General features: G+C 50.4%; 1 protein-coding gene across 1 annotated transcript; it reads right to left on the minus strand.

The window, feature by feature from the left end:
- Positions 1-777: 777 nt before the first annotated feature.
- Positions 778-19,061, minus strand: ZC2HC1B (zinc finger C2HC-type containing 1B). The gene is made up of 8 exons (XM_037843378.1): positions 19,037-19,061; positions 18,702-18,763; positions 17,058-17,177; positions 16,270-16,408; positions 8,774-8,913; positions 6,245-6,350; positions 1,368-1,452; positions 778-982 (listed from the first exon to the last, which is right to left on the minus strand). Exons 1-7 carry the CDS (start codon positions 19,059-19,061, stop codon positions 1,382-1,384), a joined length of 663 nt encoding a protein of 220 aa, XP_037699306.1. The 3' UTR covers positions 778-982; positions 1,368-1,381.
- Positions 19,062-22,281: the final 3,220 nt, after the last annotated feature.

Below are 22,281 nucleotides of genomic sequence, written 5' to 3' on the forward strand. Positions count from 1 at the left end.
CTTAGTTGTGTTTCACTTTTAAGCAGGGTGGGGAGGAGCGAGAAGGGGAGGGGGTCCTCGAGTCCGATGCCCCACAAAGGAGCCTGTGGGGCAGATGGGAGCAGGCCTCCCGGGGCCTGGGGGAGGTGTGGGGTGCAGTGAGCCATTGGGGCGCGCGGGAGGTGGGCTGGACAGCGACTTCCTTCCCCACTGTGCCTGCTTCCCTCTGCCCTCCTCTGGGTCCACTGCTAGAAGCTTCCACCAGGCAACCCCACGATGCACACCTGATTTACCTGGGCACCAACTGCAGCCTCCAGGCCCCAGAGCACTGCCCCGGTTCCCATGCGGTAGCCGCGCCTGCAGGTGGGAGGCGCTTGGGACTCTCCGACTTAAATTGATACAAGGAAAATGGCTTAATTTTCCTAGTTAAAATCTCCTTGAATTAGGAAAAATAAAGCTCTTGGATTAAAAAGCGTGAGCTGAGTGTAGAAGAATTTGCAGAAGGAGTGTGTTGGGAGGTTTTCGTAGCCGTCCCCTCCACTGCAGTGACCCGGGCAGACGGTGGCTAGAGCGGGCTCGGTACTAACTACAGCCCAGCGGTCACCGGGGAAGCAGGGGGAAGCAGGGGGCCGCCGGGATGGCTCCGCTGCCGCGGAGGAGCAGCGAGGTAAAAACCACTTTTTCCAGGGAAGTAAATAATGCCAGGGCTCCAATGACGGTTTCACTAAAAGGCTCCCTTTCAAAGCATCATTTTCTTTAAGAGCTTGTTAAATGTCCATTCTAAAAAATGAAAGTGAATCTTGAAATCAAGCCTTTCATACAGACTGCTGGGGTGTTTAATGATTTTGTTTGGGAACTTTGAAGGTGTAAATGAGAAAAGAGGAAGCCGGTTTTACGTGCGCTAGGTGACGCCTTGGAGGAGCGTGGGCCCGTGAGCCTTGCGTACCCCACTTGGTGGCACTCCTGGGTGCTCAGCCGTTGGCCAGGAGGTGTCAGGGAGAGTCTGAAAGCAGGAAAACAAGCAGTGATGTCAGAACATCGTCATCTCCGCAGGGAGAATGTTCAGCAGCACAGGTCTCTTTGACTTTTGAATTTTCGCAAACAATTCACAACATCAAGAAAAGGCTCCAATGCCATGGGAATCCTGAGTGTGTTGTCTTGGGGAGCTGCCCTTCCTTGGGAGTGACTTTGCAAAAGGGCCCAGGGCAGCAGTGGCCACGCAGGTCAGAGGGGGAACATGGGTCTCCTGGCCTGTTGAGTTGAGAGCCGAGTGGCCTCTGACACTGTGCCCCACGAGAGCCCTCCAGGACCCCAGCTTGCCCAGCCTGGCTCACGCACTCATCTGCACCTTCACCAACCCTGGGCGAGCGGCAGCAGTGTTTTCTTACCTGGTCTCTGGGAGTTAATCTTTCTTAGGAGATTTAGTAAATCCTTGTCCGAGTTTTGCTCCAGAAGCAGGGTCCATTGCTAATCCTTTGCAAACACAAACAGATTGGTTATTATGTCAAAGCAAAACATCAGCAAGAGAAAAACGTGTAAAAGGAAGGACTGAAAATCCCCACGTTGGAATTAGAAGTCTCTATTCTCCCCTTTAGCGGAGCTCTCAACTGGGGAAGCCCCAGCCCTCCCTGTGGGCCTCTCCACAGCAGTCTGTCCTGTCCTCCCGTCTTCCCATCTGCCCCATCTCCTGCCTCTGGGCCCCGCAGCAGCCTGGGTCAGGGCTGAGTGTGGGGGCTGCCCCCTTCCCCGGGGCCTCTTTCCAATCAGTTTTGTGAAGCAGGAAGCAAACCACCTCCCAGGACTTTGGAATCAGACCATCAAAAGACGCAGGAATAGAATGAGCTTTCAGTGTTAGCTTTACCCAAAGGTGTACACGCTTCCCCCTTCTGTTAAGGACTTGGCAAGGAGGGGGTGCCAGGCAGGTAAGGTCCTTAACTTGAGAGAATCCACTGGCCCCAGAGCTAAGGGCAGAGCTCACGCTGGCCCCACCATGGGACCCCCGTTCCCGAAGAAGTCACGGCCCCCAGCTCCGTGGTTCTTGGCCCTGACGGTGCCTACACTTGCTACCTGGGCAGCCAACCTGCTTCCCATGGACCGTTAGCATCCTGTGAGGATGTGGGCAGGACCACACACCTTTTTCTAAAACAAATTCCTAATGCCCACCGGTCCCCTCATGGCTCCTGGTTCTGGGCCCAGTTTTCCCAAAGTAGGCAGACACTGGGCTGGCTCGGCCTCCCCCAGCCTGGCTCCTCCCCTGGGGAGCAGGTTACCCCCCGAGAGGGGCTCAGAAGGGGCCAGGGCTGAGCACAGCAGGAGGCCGTCACCCAGGGTGCCTTCCCGTGACAGAAGCCTTTCCAAGGGACTGCCCCGGGGGTGCCCTGTGGGCAGGGGGAGCTCCGGACACCTCCGATGGAGGCAGCCAAGCGGGAAGAAACGGGGAGAAATGTCACTCAGACCTGGCAGGATAGTGGCTTTCTGGAGGATTTTTTTTTTCCTTTTCCTTTTCCTCCCCTTTCCAAAATTTTCTGTGGCACACCAGAACCCCCTACATGCTGATTTCTAAATGTGTTTATCGGAAGCAGTAGTTTGGGGCCCTGAGGTGGCGATGTGGCCACCCCTGAGCCCCTGCTCCCCGTGCCCAGCCCTCTCCTTCCTCGGCTGCTGCCAAGGGCCCCTCCCACGCCCCCGCCCGGAGCCCCCCTCTAGGGCTGCCGCCCCGCCACCTCCAGCACCTCCTCTCAGGCCCTGTTGGGTCCACGCCCAGCGACCCCCGAATGAGAGGCCCTCCTCTGCACCCCTGTGGTGGCCGCCAGCCCCCCAGACGTGCCCAAGAGGCTCAGGAAGGGGCCTGGGCCTCCCACATACCCGCGTCTCCCCTGACTGTGAATTCAGGACGAAGTGTTAAATGTGGGAGGTGCTGCCACTTACTTCACTTGGGAGAGCCTGGTGGCAGCTGGAGTCCTGGGGGTCACGGGGTCACACGGGCAGAGGGTGACACTGCATAGCTTTGCTGGAAGCAGCCACACTGCCAGGAGGGCCTCAGGGCATGCAAGGGTCCTGGCTGCCCATAAGGGTCCTGGCTGCCCGTGTGGGTCCCGGCTGCCCGCGAGGGTCCCAGCTGCCCATGAAGGTCCCTGCCACCTTAGTGAGAGGCCCCGAGCTTCTCTTCCTGGAGACAAACCCAAACGACCCTGGGAACTGAGCTTCCCGCCACATGCTTCTGTTACCCCAGCAGGGCTCTGACCTGAAGGCACTCCAACCCTGGAGATTTTATTTTTAAATAGATGCAGGTGAAGCCATGGCAAAGAACACACAAATTAAATTCCAAAAGCATGTTGAGCCTGAAATAAACCAAAAAGCCATCTCCTCAAGGGAATTAAGACAATTCTATCCATGGGCCAGTGACTTAAAAGAGAATTTAAACAACAATTCTATCCATGGGCCAGCGATTCAAAGAATCAGGATGTCCACTTCCTCCCACGTATTTCACTGAGTATCAAGTAAGCTCCCTGCACATGCCATGGAACACGAAAAAGGGTGGGAACACGGCAGTAAATAAAAATAAAACTAAAGAGGTAGGTGACCTCTGCCTTCCCGAAACCTTCCTTCTGGGCTCTTTGGGGTGGGGGCAGTCAGTGGGGGCTGCTTAGTCTCAACACAGAGGTCCGAGGGCCGCACTGCCAGAGGACCCGCTGGCCAAGAAGGAAGGGAGGAGCGAGTGGCGCGGCGGGCACTGGGGTGGGGGAGCAGCCGAGGCAGGAGCAGGACTGGGAGGGGGTAAGAATTTGGCGCAGTGGGTGGGATGAGGCCCCGGCCCGGCCCCGTGAGAGACGTGGCCTTTCGCTGATGGATGTCGCCGCATTAACCAGCGAAGAGCACGCTCAGCACCTCTGGGAGGTCCGCGAGCCTCCGTCTCTTTTCTGATGGAATGGTGTCCCCGGACGCCCTACCTGGGACGCGGGGCCTCTGCATCCTGGTGGAGAACCTCCTCCTGAGGCCTTGCTGTTACTCTGAAGAGGGTGTTGAGTTCTAGGAGTAAGACTCGGCTTGTTTCTCACATGACGCCCGCACGCCCTTCCCCACTCCCGGTCTCTCTCCATCTCGCCAGGCCACAGAGCAGGTCCAGCCCGGCTGCGACAGTCTCCCTCGGGCCGCGCTGCAGGGGCCACCCACTCCCAGCAGCCAGAAAGCCCTGGTGGCAAATACGCTTTAACCTCAAGCCTACAGAGTGCTTTCCACTTGAAGGAAGTGGATAATATAGTCTTTGCAAATGTAAGAAAAGAAACCATAACATAAAGAAACTGTCTTTTCTGAAGACCACTAATGATGACACTCTAAGGAAATGTAAGTGAAAGCTTTGCCAAATATACACATGGATACACAGTTTGGAATTCTTTTTTCTCAGTGAAAACTAAAATCGACTCCATGGCTGAGTCGTCAGCCCTCCCGTCTCCAGCCGCCTGCTTCCTGAGCAAGGCGCCAGGGCTGCTCTGCGTAGAAAGGACAGTGTCCTCGACAAACGGAGCCGGGAAAACTGGGAATCCACATGCAGTTGAATGAGGGTGGATCCCACCTCACACCATCCCCAAAAATTAACTCAAAGAGAATCAAAGACCTAAATATAAGAACCAAAACTATAGAACTCCTAGAAGAAAACAGGGAAGTACCTTCAGGGCCTTGTGTTAGGCAACAGAATCCAAGACTTGACGTCAAAACCATGAGCAACTGAAGAAGAGATAGACAAATGCTCCTCATCAAATTTAAGTAATGGGAGAAAACATTTGGAAACCATATATGTGATAAAGGTTTACTATCCAAAATATTTAAAGAACTCCTGCAACTCAACAACAAAAAGAAACAAGCTGATTAAAAACTGGGCCAAAGACTTGAATAGACATCTCTCCAAAGCAGGTATACAAATGGCCAACAAGCATATGAAAAGATGCTCAACATCATTAGCCCTCAAGGAAATGCAAATCAGAACCACAATGAGATGCCATTTCACACCTACTAGAATGGCTACCATTTAAAAAGCTGAAAATAACAAGTGGTGGCGAGGACGCGGAGAACAGGAGCCCTTGTGCATTGCTGGTGGGAACGTAGAATGGTGCAGCCGCTGAGGAAGATAGGTAGGTGGTTCCTCAGGAAGCTAAGTATAGAATTACCATAAAACCCAGCAATCCACTTCTAGGTATGTACCTCAAAGAACCAAAAGCAGGGGCTCAACACATATATGCAACAGTGTCCACAGCAGCGTTACTCGGAGTTGCCATAAGGTGGGAGCAACCCACAAGTTCATCAGCCGAGGGATGGATAGCGTGTGGTGTGCATGTACGGACAGCTGTAAAGAGGACTGACGTCCTGGTAGCTGCCACAAATGGATGGACCTTGAAGTCATCAGGTTGAGTGAGATAAGCCAGTTACAAAAGAATATACACTATCTGATCTCACATATATGAAATAACTAGAATATGCAAATTCAGTGAGTCAGAAGATGACAGGGCATAGGTGGGGGTGGGGAACTAATGCTTAATGGGTGCAGATTTTCTCCTTGGGGTGATGGAGAAGTTTTGTCCATGGCTGGTGACAGTAGAACCACATTGTGAATGTCATTAATGCCACTGAATTGGGTATTTGAAAGTGGTTAAATGGGGAATGCATGTTGTATATTTGTTACCACAATAAAAATAAAAAGAAAACTAATGATTTTGGTTTGCAGGGCTGTGGGGGAAGTTTTAAATATCAATTCCATTTTTAGCCGATGATAAAAGGCAAGTCAGGAGAAATAGAGAAGCGAGGTTTCTGGTGCTGCAACAGTCCGGACGGGGAGGCTGGTGGCTCTCGCCACGGTCCTGAGGACACCTTGGAAACACCGCCTGCCGGGCCGGGGTGGGGGGGAGCCCTGTGGCGCGTCGGGGTGCAGTGGGTGCAGCCATAGGGTGGGGTGGGGGTGGGGGGCGTCATGACGGGCTCTGCGGGTGGCCACTGGGTGCCAGGCGGGGGCTGTGCCCTCGGCCCGAGCCTTCCCCACCACAGCAGAGCACACCCCGGAGGAGCCGCGATGGCCCGAGGGGGCAGGCAGGCAGGGAGCCCCAGGACGGTGTCCCCAGCACCCAATGCCAGCCTGTCCTTCCCACCCACCTAGGATGGTGTCCCCAGCACCCAACACGGGCTCCCTTCCCACCCACCTAGGGCAGAGTCCCCAGCACCCAACGCCACCCCACTTCCCACCCACCAACCCAGCTACAGCGTCCACGCGACTCACCTCTCCTGGCGGGAGCTGTACTGGCCTCGGATGCCCTGTTCTGCAGCAGGGCCCCCACGGCCCTCGTCACAGTTGGCTCTTTTCTGGGGCCCACCTGAGCCCCAGCCTAGGAGAAAGGGTGCACGGTGCTGTGAGCAGGCCCCCAGCCAGCAGCCAGCACCAAGGGATTCCTGCACCCAGAGACGCCCAGGGGCAGGCAAGACGCACCCCTCAGCCCCCGCGGGTGCAGAGCCATGTCTGGCTGTGGTGCTCAAGCCACCAAGGAGGCCCTGGGCAGGGGCTGGGAACCTGGTGAAAGGAGAGGCGGATGGAGGCGTTAACACCAGCAGATGGCTACGGAGGACTCGGTGCCCTTCGCACTTGAGGAGGATTTTGTTTTTAATACATGAGCAGAGAAGGCAAACAGACACGGGCAGCTCACGGCACCGCAGAGCCTGGCCCGGCCCAGGGCAGCTGCTAGTCTGAGCCTCCCCTCGTCACCCACAGGCCCTTCTCGGGCTCCTTGTCACCTGCTACCTGCCACCTCCGTTTCCACGGAAACCGCAGCACAGCAACATCAGTGGCTGCCACCCACGGGCAGCAAGCCCCCAGCCAGCAAGACGGCTAATTTTAGAGGCCCGTCTTGGTGGCTTTAGGTGGAGGACATGACACACTTTTAAGCTGATTATGTTTAAAATAGAAACACATCTCTGCGCTGCTGTGCACAGCCTCCCTTTCGCACCACTCCCGAGTCACCAGACAGACACCATCATGCTCTGAGCTCCCAGCCACCACCGAGCTCCGGAAAGCAGGGAGGGTGGCAGCCAAGCCCTAAGGACACTCTCGCTGGTCCCCCGACAAGGAGGAACTGTGCAGCCATTTGCCTGGATGCAGCTGCCTGCCCTGCTCTGCAAGGCGAGGGCAGCGTCACTGGAGAAACCTTCCCAGAACCCGGCTAGAGCAAAGCCCAGAGCCGACACCTGCCTCCGAGGGTGCGGTGCCACCCGTGCAGGAGGGGCAGCGAGGGGGCCGCAGGCAGGGGCACGGAAGTGGACCCAGTCATGGCGTCAGTCACCACCGCTGCCCTGCAGTCCTGGGGCTCTCCACATATGCCCCAGAACTGAAGCCCAAACCCTGCCTACCCGTCCAGATCCCCTGTCTTCCTACAACGCGATCTCCAAGCAACTTCGAGTGCAAAGGCAAAAGAACAACTGTCATCATAATCCCCCCAAACACACTCTCCACCCCGCTCTGTCCTCCACCTGGACACAGGGATTGCCTTGGGGTGGGGGGGCTAAAGTCGGTGACCCCTCCAGTGCTTGCAGCCCCAAGTCTGGGCAGTTCCACAGGCCTCCGTCACCACTCAGATACCCCCCACCCGTCAACCCTCCCACCCCCACTCCCACGGACCCTCTCTCCCCTCACCTACCCACTAACCCTCTCCCCCTCACCCTGCTAACCCTCTCACTCTGGGATCCCTCTTCTCCCCGTTGGTGGGGTTCCTGTCTGGTCTACTGACCAGGTCAGGCTGAACACTGACCTCTAGGGTGTTCCAGAAAGCCAGCTGGAGGCCCCTCCAGTCTACACTGCTCATACCGTCTACACTGCCTACAGGGGCACATGTGGGCTGATGATGGGCAAGTGGCACCAAAGTTGAAAAGGTCCTTCCTGGGGTGGGCAGAGCCGGCAACGCGGGAAGACCTGGCAGGGGAGGTGGGGCCTAGCCTGCTGCCCGGGATTCAGGGCCCCCCTTAGTCTGCTGCCCGCCTCTGGGCTGGACCCATGCTGCCCACCAGCTCCCGCCCCAGCCCTGCCCTCAGGCCGGCACCCCTACTCCAGGCTGGGGCCCATGTCCACCAGGAGTGACGTCTGCTCCCCTCTGGAGCCCCAAGTGCTTGGGGCTGCTGTGCCCCCCACTCCCCACTCCCCAGTCACACAGATCAGTCAGCCCTGGCCCCGTGCCGCTTCAGGGAGGTCGACACCCGTCCCATGTACAGGGGCACGGCACTCAGACCCCCACATGTGGGCAGGACTGAAGGGGACCCTCCCAGGCTCACCGTGCACCCGGCAGCGCTGAGCGGTGCCAGTGTCCTTGGTGTCTGGCTGTGCCGGCTGCAGGGAGTCAGTGGTGACCGTGGAGCGCACGCTGTGGCCACTCCATCTTCTCTGACAGCAGCTCCCATGCACCCACACCCACCACCCATCCATTCTGCACACTGTCCTCAACAGAGCCAGATACCTGCGCTACGGGCACCCACTGCAGGCCCCGTCCTCTCCTGAGGGCTCAGGCCAGAGTCCACGGCCACCTCTGGGTGATGGGTCAGACTGACCCAGAAGCTTCATGCCAAGGAGCTTCACACACTGTGGAAATAGTTTTTTCTATGACACCAAAAGTCCCGTGGCTGGAAAGACCCCCAAGCCGCAGACTCCCCCTCAGGGACGAGGGATGGTCGTCGGGTCTCGGCACGCGTCCTGGGCCGGGCTCGCCCGGTGACGTTGGCAGCCCCTCGGTGCCCGCTCCAGCACCACACCCCTGGGGAGAGGCATCACCTGTGTCCTGGATGCCAGCTTGGCTGCTGTCTGCGCGGGGTCGAAGACGCGGCGGGAGGGCTGGTCCCTGCAGAAGCTGATGTGCCTCTGCGCCGCGGTCTCGTTGAACCGCCTCCTGCAGTACGGGCACTGGATGTAATCTGAAAGTGCAGGCAACAGGGTGGCTGTGACCTTTGACCTGCTATGGGGCCCCAGGGCACCCAACTCCGCTCAGACCCAGAGAAGGGGTCCCAAGTGCCCGGAGCGTGAGGTGCAGCAGGGAGCCCACGCCCCTCAGGCCTTGTGTCCTGCTTGTTAGACACTCAGGGGCCACACCTGGACCCTCCCTGTGAGCCGCTTGGGGAACCCTCAGGGAAACGGGGCTGCCTGGCAGCCCAGGTGCCGCCTCGCAGGGACAGAGGGCAGGAGGAGGGCTGCGCCCAGGGGCCCCAGGGCCAGCGGCGTCAGGAAGGGGCTTTGGGGCACACGCAGGGACCCGCTGCCTCCAAAGCAGTTGGCTCTTCTCACTTCACCACGTGAGGAGGCAAATCCCACCCCCGGAGAGGGAGAGCGGTGGGGACAGAGCAGAGCACAGGGGAGCAGGGGGGTGTGGGAACGGGGCTCCGCATGGACCCGCCATCCCCAGAGCTGCACCTGGTGCTGGGCCACGTCCATCCTCCACATTTGTCTCTCATTTGCAATCACCAGACATACTTGGCCGGTGACAGAAATGGGAAGTGAGAGCGCGCCAAGGTCCTAGGGCCGGGGCTGCCCAGTGCACGGCCAGGGCTGAGCGTCTGCTTTGCTGTCTGCGGCACCTCTCAGGGACGTGCAACACAACCAAAGAGTTGCCCCCAGGATGGGGCTGCTGTACAAACCACACCATAAGCGTCGCATGGAACTCTGGACTAGGATATGGCCCAAATTCCTACACGTGTGGATGGATATGAAATGCTGTGAGGCCTTCAAAGCGAAGAGTTTCCTGCAGGCCAGCTCTGTAAGCAGTTTGGGGAGTGTTCTATTTAATAAATTATTTCCTAAAATGAAGACTCATAAAATGTAAGAACTGTAAGGCCCAGAATTATCTGGCCTGCCCTTCGTTTCACACTCTGGAAGGAAGTACGGATCCTGGGTTCAGCACTTGGTGAACACTACATGCCCAGCTCTGCTCCATACCCGGGGACACGACATGCCCTCAACAGAGGAGAAGGCCTTCGAGGACAGAAACAACTCGTAGGACCAAGGCCTAGAAAAGCCAAGCAGGGCCAGCCAGGCTGGGCAGCTGGGCTTGGCTTGAGCCCTCCGTGTGCCTCGCGTGTGGTGCTGGACAAGCCCCTGTCTGTGGAGCCTCCATCCCGCACAGGCCTCGTGAAGACTGACTAAGGTACCTCTGGGGGCAGGTGCCACAGGCCACCACGACAGAGTGAGGCCCAGGAGGGCAGCTTCCCAGTGCCAAACAGGAGGGACACCAACCAAAGAGCAGGCGCAGGTGCCACTGCCATTCAGAGACTTTTGGAACACAGCTGTCGGCCTGTTGCTTGCTCTAGGGTGGCTGGGCTGGTCAGTCAGGCCCTACACCAGGAAGGGTGCCATTGCAAGCCCCCCGGGCTGGCAAGGACGAGGGCTGGCAATGACGAGCTCGCCTGCGCAGGGCTCCTTGCCGCCCCATGATGGGCACGTCAGGCCACCGAGCAGACAGTATGGGGAAGCCCGTTCCCTCCAACCAAGCCGTCTGGCGACAGCAGGGGCTGCAGTCAGCCACCGTGGGCAAAGCTGGGGACGGCAGCGGCCCCATGGCAGGGGCAGGGGTGGCAGGGGCCTGGCTGCTGAGCACCTGGCTGCTGGCCGTGGTTATGTCGAGCTTCAAACTCTCTGGGAAGGGAGGAAAAGTCTCTCTGCAACCAAAGTCTGACTGTGGCCCAATGGGCTGCACACCCACCCTCACCTCTACTCGCCTACCCCTTCCTCCAGCACCGGCGCTGGCATACAAACCAAATGCACTACTTGTTTCAGTAGACACTGATTCTAAACATGTGACTGCAAATGCATTCCCATGGCAAAGCTGGGGAAGGTGGCAGAATCTCGTAGAAAATTAAAGTAAAAAGCAAGCACCATTTTAAAAGGCAAGAATTTTGTTGAGTCCCCAGGGCCGGTGGCTCTATGAGATGGTGGCTGGAGGTCTCAGACCTCACGGAATAATCCCAACTATAAATATTCTATGTCACTGTTCCCCAAAACTGTCATGATGCCCTGGAAATTTGAATCACTGGCAGACTTGCTTAAGTCAGAGAGAATTAGAATAACATGCATGTCACAAAAACTGAGTCATGAAAATAGGGTATCATGCTGGGAAAAAAAAAAAAGGGAATTATTTGCACATTCATGCCTACTGGGCCATAATATAAATTACTGTAGCCAGGTGTATATAATTTTTCTAGTATTTAAGCCTGAGGATAAAGAGGCTGAATAAAACTCCCATACAATTGAAATAACCAAAGTGATGAAAATGTGCTGTTAATTGTTTTCCTTGGTGCATAAAATTGTAATGGCACAGAAAAGAATTTAATTAGAAAATTATAGTTTGTCATAAAAAATATAAAAGGCAGAAAGATAAATTGTATATTTGATGAGGACTTGTAAAAGGGAAAAAAAATTTTTTAAAGAAACAATAATCAAGAAATGCAGGATACGGACCTGTTCTCTCTTAATTCAAGTAAAGAACCAGGGCCCCCTCAACCCAGCACCCCTGGTTATGAAAACATCACAAGAGCTATTTCTGCCCCTTGACGTGCCAAAAGACTTGTGTGCTGCCAGAGCCACGGCCACCACGCTTTCTCCTGGCCGCTGTAAGGTAGCACACTTTATTAAGCTACATTTTCGTTAACACCAAGAAAGTGAAGCAACCATGAAGATTATTTTCTGGTATAGATGCTCAGATGATTTTTATAATATAACTGCATTTTTCAAAACAAACATTTTGGAGGAATTAATTTACACACAATAAAATGCACCTATTTTGAGCATAGGTCAATGAGTTCTGACGAGCGTATACATTTGTGTAACCAACCCAGTAAAAATTCAGAGGGTTTCCATTACCCTAAAAAGTTCTATCACGCCCCTCAGCAGCCAACATTTCCCCAAACTCAGTCCCAGGCAACTATGATCTCTTTTCCTGGGACTACAGATTAGATTTTCCTGTTCTGTAATTTCACACAAATGGAATCCTTCAATGTAAGACTTCAGTTCACCACGACGCCACACTCCCCCTGCCGAGAGGCCCATCCCATAACCCTCCCACGGGTTCTTATCCGTCCACTTGATGACGTGTTTTCAGCCGTCTCCAGCCAGTGCTGTGGGAATAAAGCTGCTAAGAACATTCATGGGAAAGTCTTTTTGTAGGTTCTTTTTTGTTTGTTTTCATGAATCTCTAGCAGTGGAACTGCTGTTTAGCTAAATGAGCCTTATAAGTTCTTATAACTCGGTAAGAACCTGCCTCTGCCAAGTGGCCGTCCCTCCCCCGGGCGGCAGGACAGACCCTGCCCACACGCAGCTGGGCCGTCTTCAGTTCTGGCCATTCAAGGAGTCTGTCGTGTCTCATTGTGCCTTGAATTTGCAGCTCCCTGATGAGAAAGATGTTGAGTATCTTTTCATGTGCTTATTGGCCTTTATTGTGTGATGCTTCCTTTCAAATAATCTCTTGGCCTTTTCCTCTTGGGTTGCTTATTGAGTTGTAAGAGTTCTTTCTATATGCTCAGTATAAACCCTTTGTCCGATACCTGTCTGTGGATATTTTCTCCCGGCGGCTTGTGACTTGCCTTTACATTTCCATAATGGTGTTGCTCAAACACTAAAATTTCTTATTTTGATGAAGTCAACTTACCAATTCCTTGTTCTGATTGTTAGCGCACTTTGTATCCTAAGAAATCTTTGCTAACCTAAAAGGTTTTCTTTATGTTCCCTAAAAGTTTTATAACTGTAGACTTCTACTTAGACATGATCCACTGTGAATTAATCCCTGTGCATGAGGTGAGGTAAAGAACAGGAATCATTTCTCCCACAGGGCTATCCAGTTGCTCCAGCATCAGTTTGCACTAAGCCTCTCCTGGCCCCACTGGGTTACTGCGGCATCTTTGCCAAAAACCAACTGCCCAGAGATGGGCAATTCCTAGGCCTATTTGTACACTCTCTTTTCTGTTACTGGTGTCTGTCCTACACCATAACACATTGCCATCAGGGAGTCACAGAGTATGCCAATTTTCTTCTGTTTTCAAAATTACCTTGGCTATTTCAGATCCTTTGAATTTCCATTTATATTTTAGAATCAGGTGGTCACTTCCTACTTGACAAAGAAAACTTGCTGGGATTTTAACTGGAGTGGCACTGAATCCTTAGCTCATTTTGGGGAGAACCAACATCTGAACACAACATGGAATCTTCCAGTCCATGAAAATAATACATCTCACCATTTATCTCGATCCTCTTTATTTCTCTAACCCATGTTTTATGGTTTTCATTTTACAGGCCTTGCACATAATTTGTTAAAGATATCCCTAAGTATCTAATGCTTTTTGATGTTATTGTAAATGGTATTTTAAACTTCCTATTTCACTTGCTCATGCTCAGTATAAAGAAATGCAATTCTCTTGTATGTATTGACATCATATCCTGAAACTAAGTTCACTTTAATTCTAGTAGCTTTTTTGTAGATTTCCTAGGATTTCTGGCATATACACATTCATGACAACACTGTCTGTGAGTAAAGACAGTTTTACTTCTTCCTTTCCAATCTTTATGCTTTTATATCTGTTTTGTTTTGGTGGGGGGTGAGGTGGGGGCTTATTATACTGTCTAGAATCTCTGCGTAATGTTGAGCAGAGGTGATCCGAGTGGACATCCTTCCCTCGTTTCGGATCTCAGGGACAGTGTTCGGTTTTTCACCATAAAGTATGATGTTAGCAATAGGTTTTTCATAGAAGACTTACCACTTCGAGGAACTTCCCTTCTACTTCTACTTTGCTGAGAGTTTTTGTTTTTGTTTTATTTTTTAACATGTACGCATGCTGTATTTTGTCAAGGCTTTTTCTGTGTCTATTGAGACGATCATGCTTTTAAAAATATTTTTGTTAATGTGATTATTTACATTGATCATTTTTCTACTTAACTTAGGTTTAATTTGCTCTTCTTCTAACCTCCTGAAGTGGAAGTTTAGGGTTATTAATAAAAACCCTTTCTTATTTTCTAATATTAGCACTTACAGATGTAAAGTTCCCTCTAATCAGTGCCTCAGCTGAATCAATCCCACCAATTTTGATATGTTTTCATTATCATTCAGTTTAAAATTTTAATTCTGTATGAGTTCAATCCTTTTAAATTCATCAGGACCCACTTTGTGGTCCTGCACATGGTTCCTCTCGAGTGAACATTGCAGGTGCATGTGAAAAGAATGTGTGCTCTGCTGTTGCCGGACGTCATGTTCTATAGCCACCAGCAGGTACGATGGGTTGACACTGTTATTCAAGTCTTCTGTATCTTTACTGATTTGCCTCTGCTCTATCAGTGCCTAAGAGAGGAATGATGAAATCTCCAAATATAAATGTGGACTGGGCTACTTCTTCCAGTTTTGTCAGTCTTTGTTTCATTTTCTTTAAAGTTCTGTTTGAAGTTTTCTTCTTGTGAGCAATGTATAATCGGACATTCTTTTGTTATTCAGTCTGACAATATCTACCTTTCATCTGGACTATTTAAGCCATTTATATGTAACGATCCATGATTAGGTTCAACTCTACCATCTTGCTAGGCGTCCTCTATCCTGTCTGTTCCTTGACCCTTTTCTCCTACCTTCTTTTGAACTGAATTTTTCCATTTTTCTCTCTACCCTGCTATTGACTCATTGTCTTATTAGCTATGCCTCAATATTTTTGAGTAGTTACTGTGGGGTTTACAATAGGCATCTTTTAATAGTCTATCTTCAAATACTATTATTCCTATTAGTGTATAATACCCTTACAACAATATACTTCCATTTTCCTCACTTGACCCTGTGCCACTACCATACATTTCATGTCTCCATATTATGATCCCCATAGTATTCAACTGCTTTTCCTTTAACTAGTCAATCACATTTTAAAGCAAAAATGAGAGAAAGATCTTTTACATTTCACCCACATATTTACCATTTTCTGTGCTCTTTATACCTTTATGTAGAGCTGAGTTTCCTTCTGGAATAATTTTCCTTCTGCTTAAAGAACTTTCTTTGACAATTTTTACTACTGTGGGGATCTACAGGCAATGAATTCTCTCATCTTTTGTTTGCCTAAAAAAGTTCTTATTTTGCCTTCATCTGAAGATATTTTTTATGGGTATAGAATTCTAGGTTGACAATTTTTTCCCTTTTTCCTGCAGCCTTTTATGATTTGCTTTTATGTGGTTTTCTTTGCATTTATCCTGCTCTGGGTTTATACATCTCCTAAGCTTTATAAAATACTTGGTCAGTTTTTCAAATATTTTTTCTTCTTTCCATTTTTAATCTCCTTCCAGGACTCCAGCTGCTCTTGTGTTCACCACTTGACTGTCCCTCTGGTTACTGAAGCTGTTTATCTTTTTCCCAGCTGAATTTCTAGTGCTCGGTTTTTATTGCTATGTCTTCAAGTTCCATGATCTTTTCTTCTTCAGTGCCTAATCTGTTGTTAAACCTATCTAATAATTTTTTGTTGTTGTTTTAGATACAGTCATTTTCAGCTCTAGGGGTTCTCTTTTTCATTTTTTCCATTTCTTTAACACTATACCCATGTTTTTCTTTAAGCCCTTAACATTTATAGGAGCTGTTTTAAAGTCTATTTCATCATCTCTGCCATTTCTTAGTCTGTTTCTATTTATTGTTTCTTCTCTTGATTATGGGTTATATTTTCCTGCTACATGGCATGCCTACATCCTTTATAGGATGCTGGATGTTGTGTGTGTGTGAACATAGATGCATATGCAAATTATATATACAGCTACATAATTTCTGAACTTTGTAGAGCACATAAAAATATCAGACCTAGCTCACTTATCAATGAATCTATTTTCTTATTGGCAGCAACCTCAGGGATCAATCACAGTCTAGTATAATTCTCTCATTTCATAGTCACTCATGAAATTGCTTGAAAAGGAAAGCAACAGGAGGAGAAAATTCTGATTTATCTCACCCCATGCTGTATCAGGCACAAGGTTACCCTCCACTGGGACAGGCACTCGTCTTCTGGGACACAGGAGGCCGCCAGTGTGGCCAGGGCAGGGTTCTCTCTCTGAGACCCAGTTTCATTTTAAGACACAGTTCAAAGGAAACACAGTATTTTTATGTAGAATTGAGAAATATTAGGATAAGATAAAAATTTGACGATAAAATGACTTTCACATAATTCTCTTAAGTTTCAGCATACACAGGAGGAAGGCAGGCAGGATGACTTGGACAAAAGTCAAGCACAGCGTCATTCAGTTAGGCGCAAACATCAAAAGCAAAGCCAATGGCCACGCACCTGGGTTGACGGATGGAGGGGGCGGAGGAGGGAGCGGCCGGCCTTCCTTCATGGCTAACGTGCACCGCTTTGCCGATCGAATGGCATTAATGAATTCTTCGTGTTGTTGTCGCCAGCTATATTTCTTCACAGGTGGAGACTGTAAAAAACAAAACAAACTAGCAAACAACAGTAACTGTACTATAAACCTATCCTTTACCATTTTTTAAGCTTGAATTTGAATTTACAGGAAACAGGGGTATGAAATTTGGAGAAAAGGAAGAATCTGGTTTTTTTTTTATTATTAATAGAGTGGTTTTAGATTTACAGAAAAATTGTGCAGAAAGTACAGAAAGTTCCCATATACTCCTTTTCCCCACTACAGTGGAAGTTTGTTTTTCTAAAGAACTACTTAAAGAGGTTTAGAAAATACAGCAATAAAAATGTGCAAGTCACAATAGTGAGGGAAAACCCAAAATAAAAATCAGAAAAACAAAGAAGACTACAAAACTTAAAGGAAGACTTAAATGTAAGATTAAAAGTGACTTTCTCTCAAGTTAACTGCTTGATTTAATGCCAAGCTAATGAAAACATAAATGAGATTCTTTTTTTGCCAAGTCCACAAAGTATCTGAAAGAGTATTTGGAAATACAAGTGAGCAAGATTCTAAAAAAACCCATACAGGTGGCTTATTCCTACATGGCATCACACTGCACCGTCAAGCAACGACGAAACCACACAGAGAGCTGCAAATCAGGAGTCTCCGTGCTTCGGGCCGTGATGGGGAGCAGTGGGGAGACAGCAAGTACCTTGCATGGCAGAGCCTCCCGCACAGTAGGCACGTCTGTGCCCTGCAATCTTTGCTTCAAGGAGTTGAAAGGTTTACGCTTTTTGTTGAAGAGTCTTCTACATATCGGTCCGTGCCTTTCCTAGAAAGGGGTGAGGATGGGAATTTTACCATCACAAACTGCTGGGTGCCCGGCTCTGCCTGTTCATCCCCATAGCCCCACGGCCAGGTCTGGGTCGACCCGCAGAGCCCAGCTGCCCTCTCGCTCTCCACCAGCAGAACAGACCCACCTGCCGCTCCCCTCCCGCATTCCACAGAACCAGACTTCGTGTCTGGGAGGGACGATCAAAGACCTCTACAGTGGAAGGGCCTTGCTTCCCCCTGGGTTTCCTTACTTCACCGCTTTCCTCCACTGGCAGACCTGCGAGCTCCCAGCACCTCCCGTGCAAACACAGGGCTTGCCTGGGACTGCGACCCTGGGGGGCATACAAACACCCCAACACCCTCCCCTTCTGAGCGAAGGGGCCTTCCTTGGCAGACATGGACCACATAAGAGCTATCGTTCACATAACTGCTTTGTCTGAGCCAGAACATGAATCACTGCGAGCCAAACATCTTAAATTAAAGGGGTGGGGGTGGGAGTCACGTGATCGAGCACACCTAGAAAAAGAACCTCGAGAGCCCACAGATACACTTGACATTCAGTGGGCCCTCCTCAAATGGAGACCTCCGAGGCCCCAAACCATCCTGGTGGGCATGGCCAGGGCAGGCCCTGGCAGCAGCTGCTATACAAGGCAGCAGGTCAGGGGGTTGCAGCCACCAGAGGCCCCTTGAGCCGCCTCCCAGGCCTGGAAGCTCCAACCTCAGCCAAATTACAGGAACGGAAACCCCACTTACAAAATTCCCCAGGGAAATAATACCTACTACATCTTTTGTAGAGTTTTGCCCCAAATGCAGTAAGGCTTATAGGCCAAACCCTCCAAGTTCAACATAGTCTTGGGGTTCTAAAATGCCCCAGCTAACAATTGCATTATCATCTTAGATTTGTTTTAATCCTCTTTCTTTATAGACACTGGAATCCCTTTATAATGTTGGGGTCTAACACTGGGTGTGGTGCTGTAATTTTGGAATAAATCAAGCTTGTAATTCAACTTTATAGCCATCTATCAGGGGACTTCACATCCAGCAAGCTGGAATCTGGATAGCAACGCATTATTTTGTTCAAATTGTATAAAAACCCTGAAATCAGAGTGTTCTGTTTTATATATGTCAAAGCAGAAAACAGAGAGGTTAAAGGACTCTATGGAATTAGTGACAAATGTGAAGCTATAAGCCAAGTTTCCAGATGTCCCAACTTCAGGGCTCATTCCTCTCGACCAGCTAATTTCCCTGGTGCTTTGACCCTGAAATTTGAGTTTTTGATGCTTATGGGAAAGGCAAAAGAGCCAAAACCTCTCCAGAAATAACTGGCTGTCCCAGGACATTCTTTCCACCTGCCGCCTCCAGCTGCCTGGCCGTGCTCTGGCCTCACGGCCGCGGGTTCTGGGCTTCTCGGCCTCGTTTTCCCTCCACATCTGTCTTTAATCTCTGCTGCTGCGGCCTCCTGCTGCCTTTGCAGCTCATTGAGCAGCAGTGAAGCACACCCACGGAAAGTCTTTATGTTTACCAGAGCATCTGCCGCGAAGCGTCTTCCGCAGACCTCGCAGGGAACTAATTCCTGACTGCCATCTGCAGGGGAGCGAGAGGACAGTGTGTCAGAGTCGCAGGGAGCGCAGTGGGGGGACCCCAGGGCCCTGAGGCCTCGCCCCCCCCCCCTTCTTGCCACCCACCTCCTCCCTCACAAGGACCCCTCAGCCTCACCTGTGTTTCCTTTCATGATGCCACCTCCCCACTTTATGAAAAGAGGGAACTCTACATCCTCCCAGCAACCGGCCTCGAATTACTTTGTGCCTCTACAGGGTAGGGCAAGGGAGGTCTCTGGGTAAAGGGATAATTCCGTACCTGGCTGGTGGCGGTGGTTACGCATGTGACTGAATGCACAGGGCTATAAACGCACGGTGCGTGGCTGCTGGCTTCTTAGATTTGATACTGCTCTATAGTGACGGAAGATGCAATTTGGGGGGAAACTGGGAAAGGACACAGCAGCTCACTCTGTACTGTCTTTGCAACTTTCTCTGAATCTATAATTATCTCAAAATAGAAAGTTAAAAAAAATCTAGGGGTCAGCAAACTATGGCCAGTGGGCCAAATCTGGGGCTGCATGTTTTTGTAAATAAAGTTTTCTTGGAACACAGCACCACTCATCTGTTTACGTAATCTCTACGCTGCTTTCACACTACAGCGGCAGCGCTGGGTAGCTGTGACGGAGAACATACAGCCCACAAAGCCGAAAAGACTAGTAAATAAAGGCTGCCTGTGCTGGATGAGAACATGGTTATTAAAAATAATTTATGGCAGAATAACATGGAAATGTTAATGATACATGTTTACTTACATATTTATAAATACATGAATATCTTAAATATAAATGGCCATAAAAATTATAAACATGACATTTATGTAAATATATATTAAAAAAAAAGCTGGAATGATATCAGAGAAATGTTAAATGATTACCCCTGAATAGTAAGAATAAAGGTAATTGTTTTCTTGTTCAGTTTCCTGCATTTCTAAATTTTCTACAAAGATTATATATTACCATTTTAAAAATCAGAATAAAAGAGTGACTTTGGGAAAGACACAAAGAATCCCCTTGACAGAGAATGTTCTACGACGGCGAGTGTGGACTTGGCTGCTTCCACCAGGCCCTCTCTCCTGGAATCACACCCAGTAGACTGTTGCAGTGACTGTTTTTAAACATTGGTTTATAATCTTAGAATATTTTTTAAATGAGGGAAAGGAAATGCTCTGGGAGTGGTAAACAGTTCTGCTACACCTGTCAACAATGGAAGCAGGTGTGACAATGAGGTCAGTTCAGGAGTTTCTTAAGACGCACAGGGAGCACTAGGGCTAGAAGGAAGCCGAAATGATTCGACCGGTGCCGGAGCCTTCTCTCGGAGCTGGAAGTGCAGACTTCTTCGCAGAGGTGCCTGCCAGTCCCCAGAGGCCTGGCAGGGGAGGGAGAAAGGCGGCATCTTCTCACGCAGCTGTCAGGAGTCAAAGAACCCCCAGTTCCCCGCAGTCCAGAAGACACACACATAAGTGACATCGACAGCTCCATGGCCCTGGCTGGATTGAGTTACCGAATCATCTCAGGAGCGTGAGGCGTGAAACACAAAAGGGAATTAAGAATGAACCAGGGTGGCAGATGGAGCTCCCGACTGATCCTGCCTCCCCCAAACCCCAGTGGGACCACAGTAAAGGGACAGAGGGACGGAGAGAACCACAGGACAGACCACGGGACAGCTAGCAGAGGAGGCGACAGCAGAACTGGCTGCTGAGAAGTTGGGGGACCACGGTCAGACATGAAGGACCTCGAGCCACATGAAAAGCCGCCTCCCAAGCTGGCCGAGAGGAGGACTGAGAGCCAACAGGACTCACACTGCAGACCCTTGCAGAGTCGGAGGAGCCTTGAGCTGGGGTGGGGTAGTGGAAGGGAAAAGAGAACCAGAAGGAAAAGGAGTCAAGATCCCTAGCCCCCTCGGCCCCTCCAGGCCCCCAGGCGACCGCCCTTCGCCTGCTGGCAGAAGCCCCCTCTCTGAGGGCCGCAGAGGTGTGTGCACTAGTCACGCACTACACCCAGGGCAGGGAGATGCCCCCGGCTGAGCTCACGTGGAGCGATGGTCAGCGCACAGCACGCCCTCGCCGGACCCTCACCATGAGGGAGAATGGAAACTTCCCAGAGGTCTACCCAGTCCGCGAGGAAATGCCCGGCTCCCGACACAGGGAGGTTCCCCACACACAGCCCACCACCCCGAGCACCTCATGGTGAAGTCAGAGTCATCGAGAGCTTCCAGTGTGCCCTGTCTCCTCGCTTAATCATGAGCTGACAGACAAGAATTTCCAAAGAGCTGTGGAAAGCCTCCAAAGGGCCAGCCCGAAGCAAACAACAAAGCGACTGTGCCGGTTTGAGTGTATTGTGTCCCCCAAATGCCATTATCTTTGTAGTCTTGTGTGGGGCAGAAGTTTTGGTGCTGGTTAGATTTGCTTGGAGTGTGCCCCACCCAGCTGTGGGAGATAATTTTCATGAGCTGTTCCCATGGAGGCATGGCCCCGCCCATTCGGGGTGGGCCTTGATTGGTGGAGCTATATAAATGAGCTGACTCAAAGAGAGAAAAGAGAGTGCAGCTGGGAGTGATGTTTTGCAGAGGAGCAAGCTTGCTAGAAAGGAACGTCCTGGGAGAAAGCCGTTTTGAGGCCGGAGCTTTGGAGCAGATGCCAGCTGCCTTCCTAGCTAGCAGAGGTTTTCCGGACGCCATTGGCCATCCTCCGGTGAAAGCACCCAATTGCTGAGGTGTTACCTTGGATGCTTTGTGGCCTTAAGACTGTAACTGTGTAGTGAAATAAACCCCCGTTTTATAAAAGCCTATCCATCTCTGGTGTTTTGCATTCTGCACCATTAGCAAACTAAAACAGATTTTGGTACCAGAGAAGTGGGGTGCTTTTGCTGCTGAGTTTGCAGATACCAAACATGTTGGAATGGCTTTTTAAATGGATAAGGAGGAGTTTCTGGAAGAGTTGTGAGGAGCTTGATAGAAAAGGCCAAAACTGCTTTAAAGAGACTGTTTGTGGAAATATGGACTTTAAAGATACTTCTGATGAGGACTTGAGCAGAAATGATGAATGTGTTGTTGCAAACTGGAAGAAAGGTGATCCTTGTTTTAAAGTGGCACAGAATTTGGCAAAATTGAGTCCTGGTGTCAAATGGAAGGAAGAATCTGGAAGCAACAACCTGGAATATTTAGCTGAGGAGATCTCCAGACTACATGTGGAGGATATACCCTGGCTTCTCCTTGCAGCTTATAGTAAAATGCGAGCAGAGAGAGATAAACTTAGAACTGAACTCTTGGGTTCAAAGAAACCAGAAGCTGATGGCTTGGAAAATTATGAGCTTCCAGGGGGTGGAATTCCAGAAGCTACAGCCCAACATGAGGATGGAACCAAACATGGAACCCAGCCGCCATTTCAGTACAAGCCAAGATTGGAAAAGGAGTTAAGCAGAAAGGATGTGTGGAAAGTCCTATTGTCTGATGGCTTTGACCCTTGCGTGCTTCATGCAAAGCCAACAGAATTTTTGCGAGATCTTT

The sequence above is a fragment of the Choloepus didactylus genome, chromosome 7, assembly GCF_015220235.1.
Source record: "Choloepus didactylus isolate mChoDid1 chromosome 7, mChoDid1.pri, whole genome shotgun sequence".
NCBI lineage: Eukaryota > Metazoa > Chordata > Mammalia > Pilosa > Megalonychidae > Choloepus > Choloepus didactylus.

Excerpts from the sequence above, each read along its gene's own strand:
- ZC2HC1B (XM_037843378.1), bottom strand. The coding sequence starts at position 19,061 with ATGCGTAACCACCGCCACCAGCCAG. Across the intron at positions 18,764-19,036 it reads TAACCACCGCCACCAGCCAG|ATGGCAGTCAGGAATTAGTT; the intron begins GTACGGAATTAT and ends GCTCCCCTGCAG. Across the intron at positions 8,914-16,269 it reads CCCTCCATCCGTCAACCCAG|ATTACATCCAGTGCCCGTAC; the intron begins GTGCGTGGCCAT and ends CTGCACTTTCAG.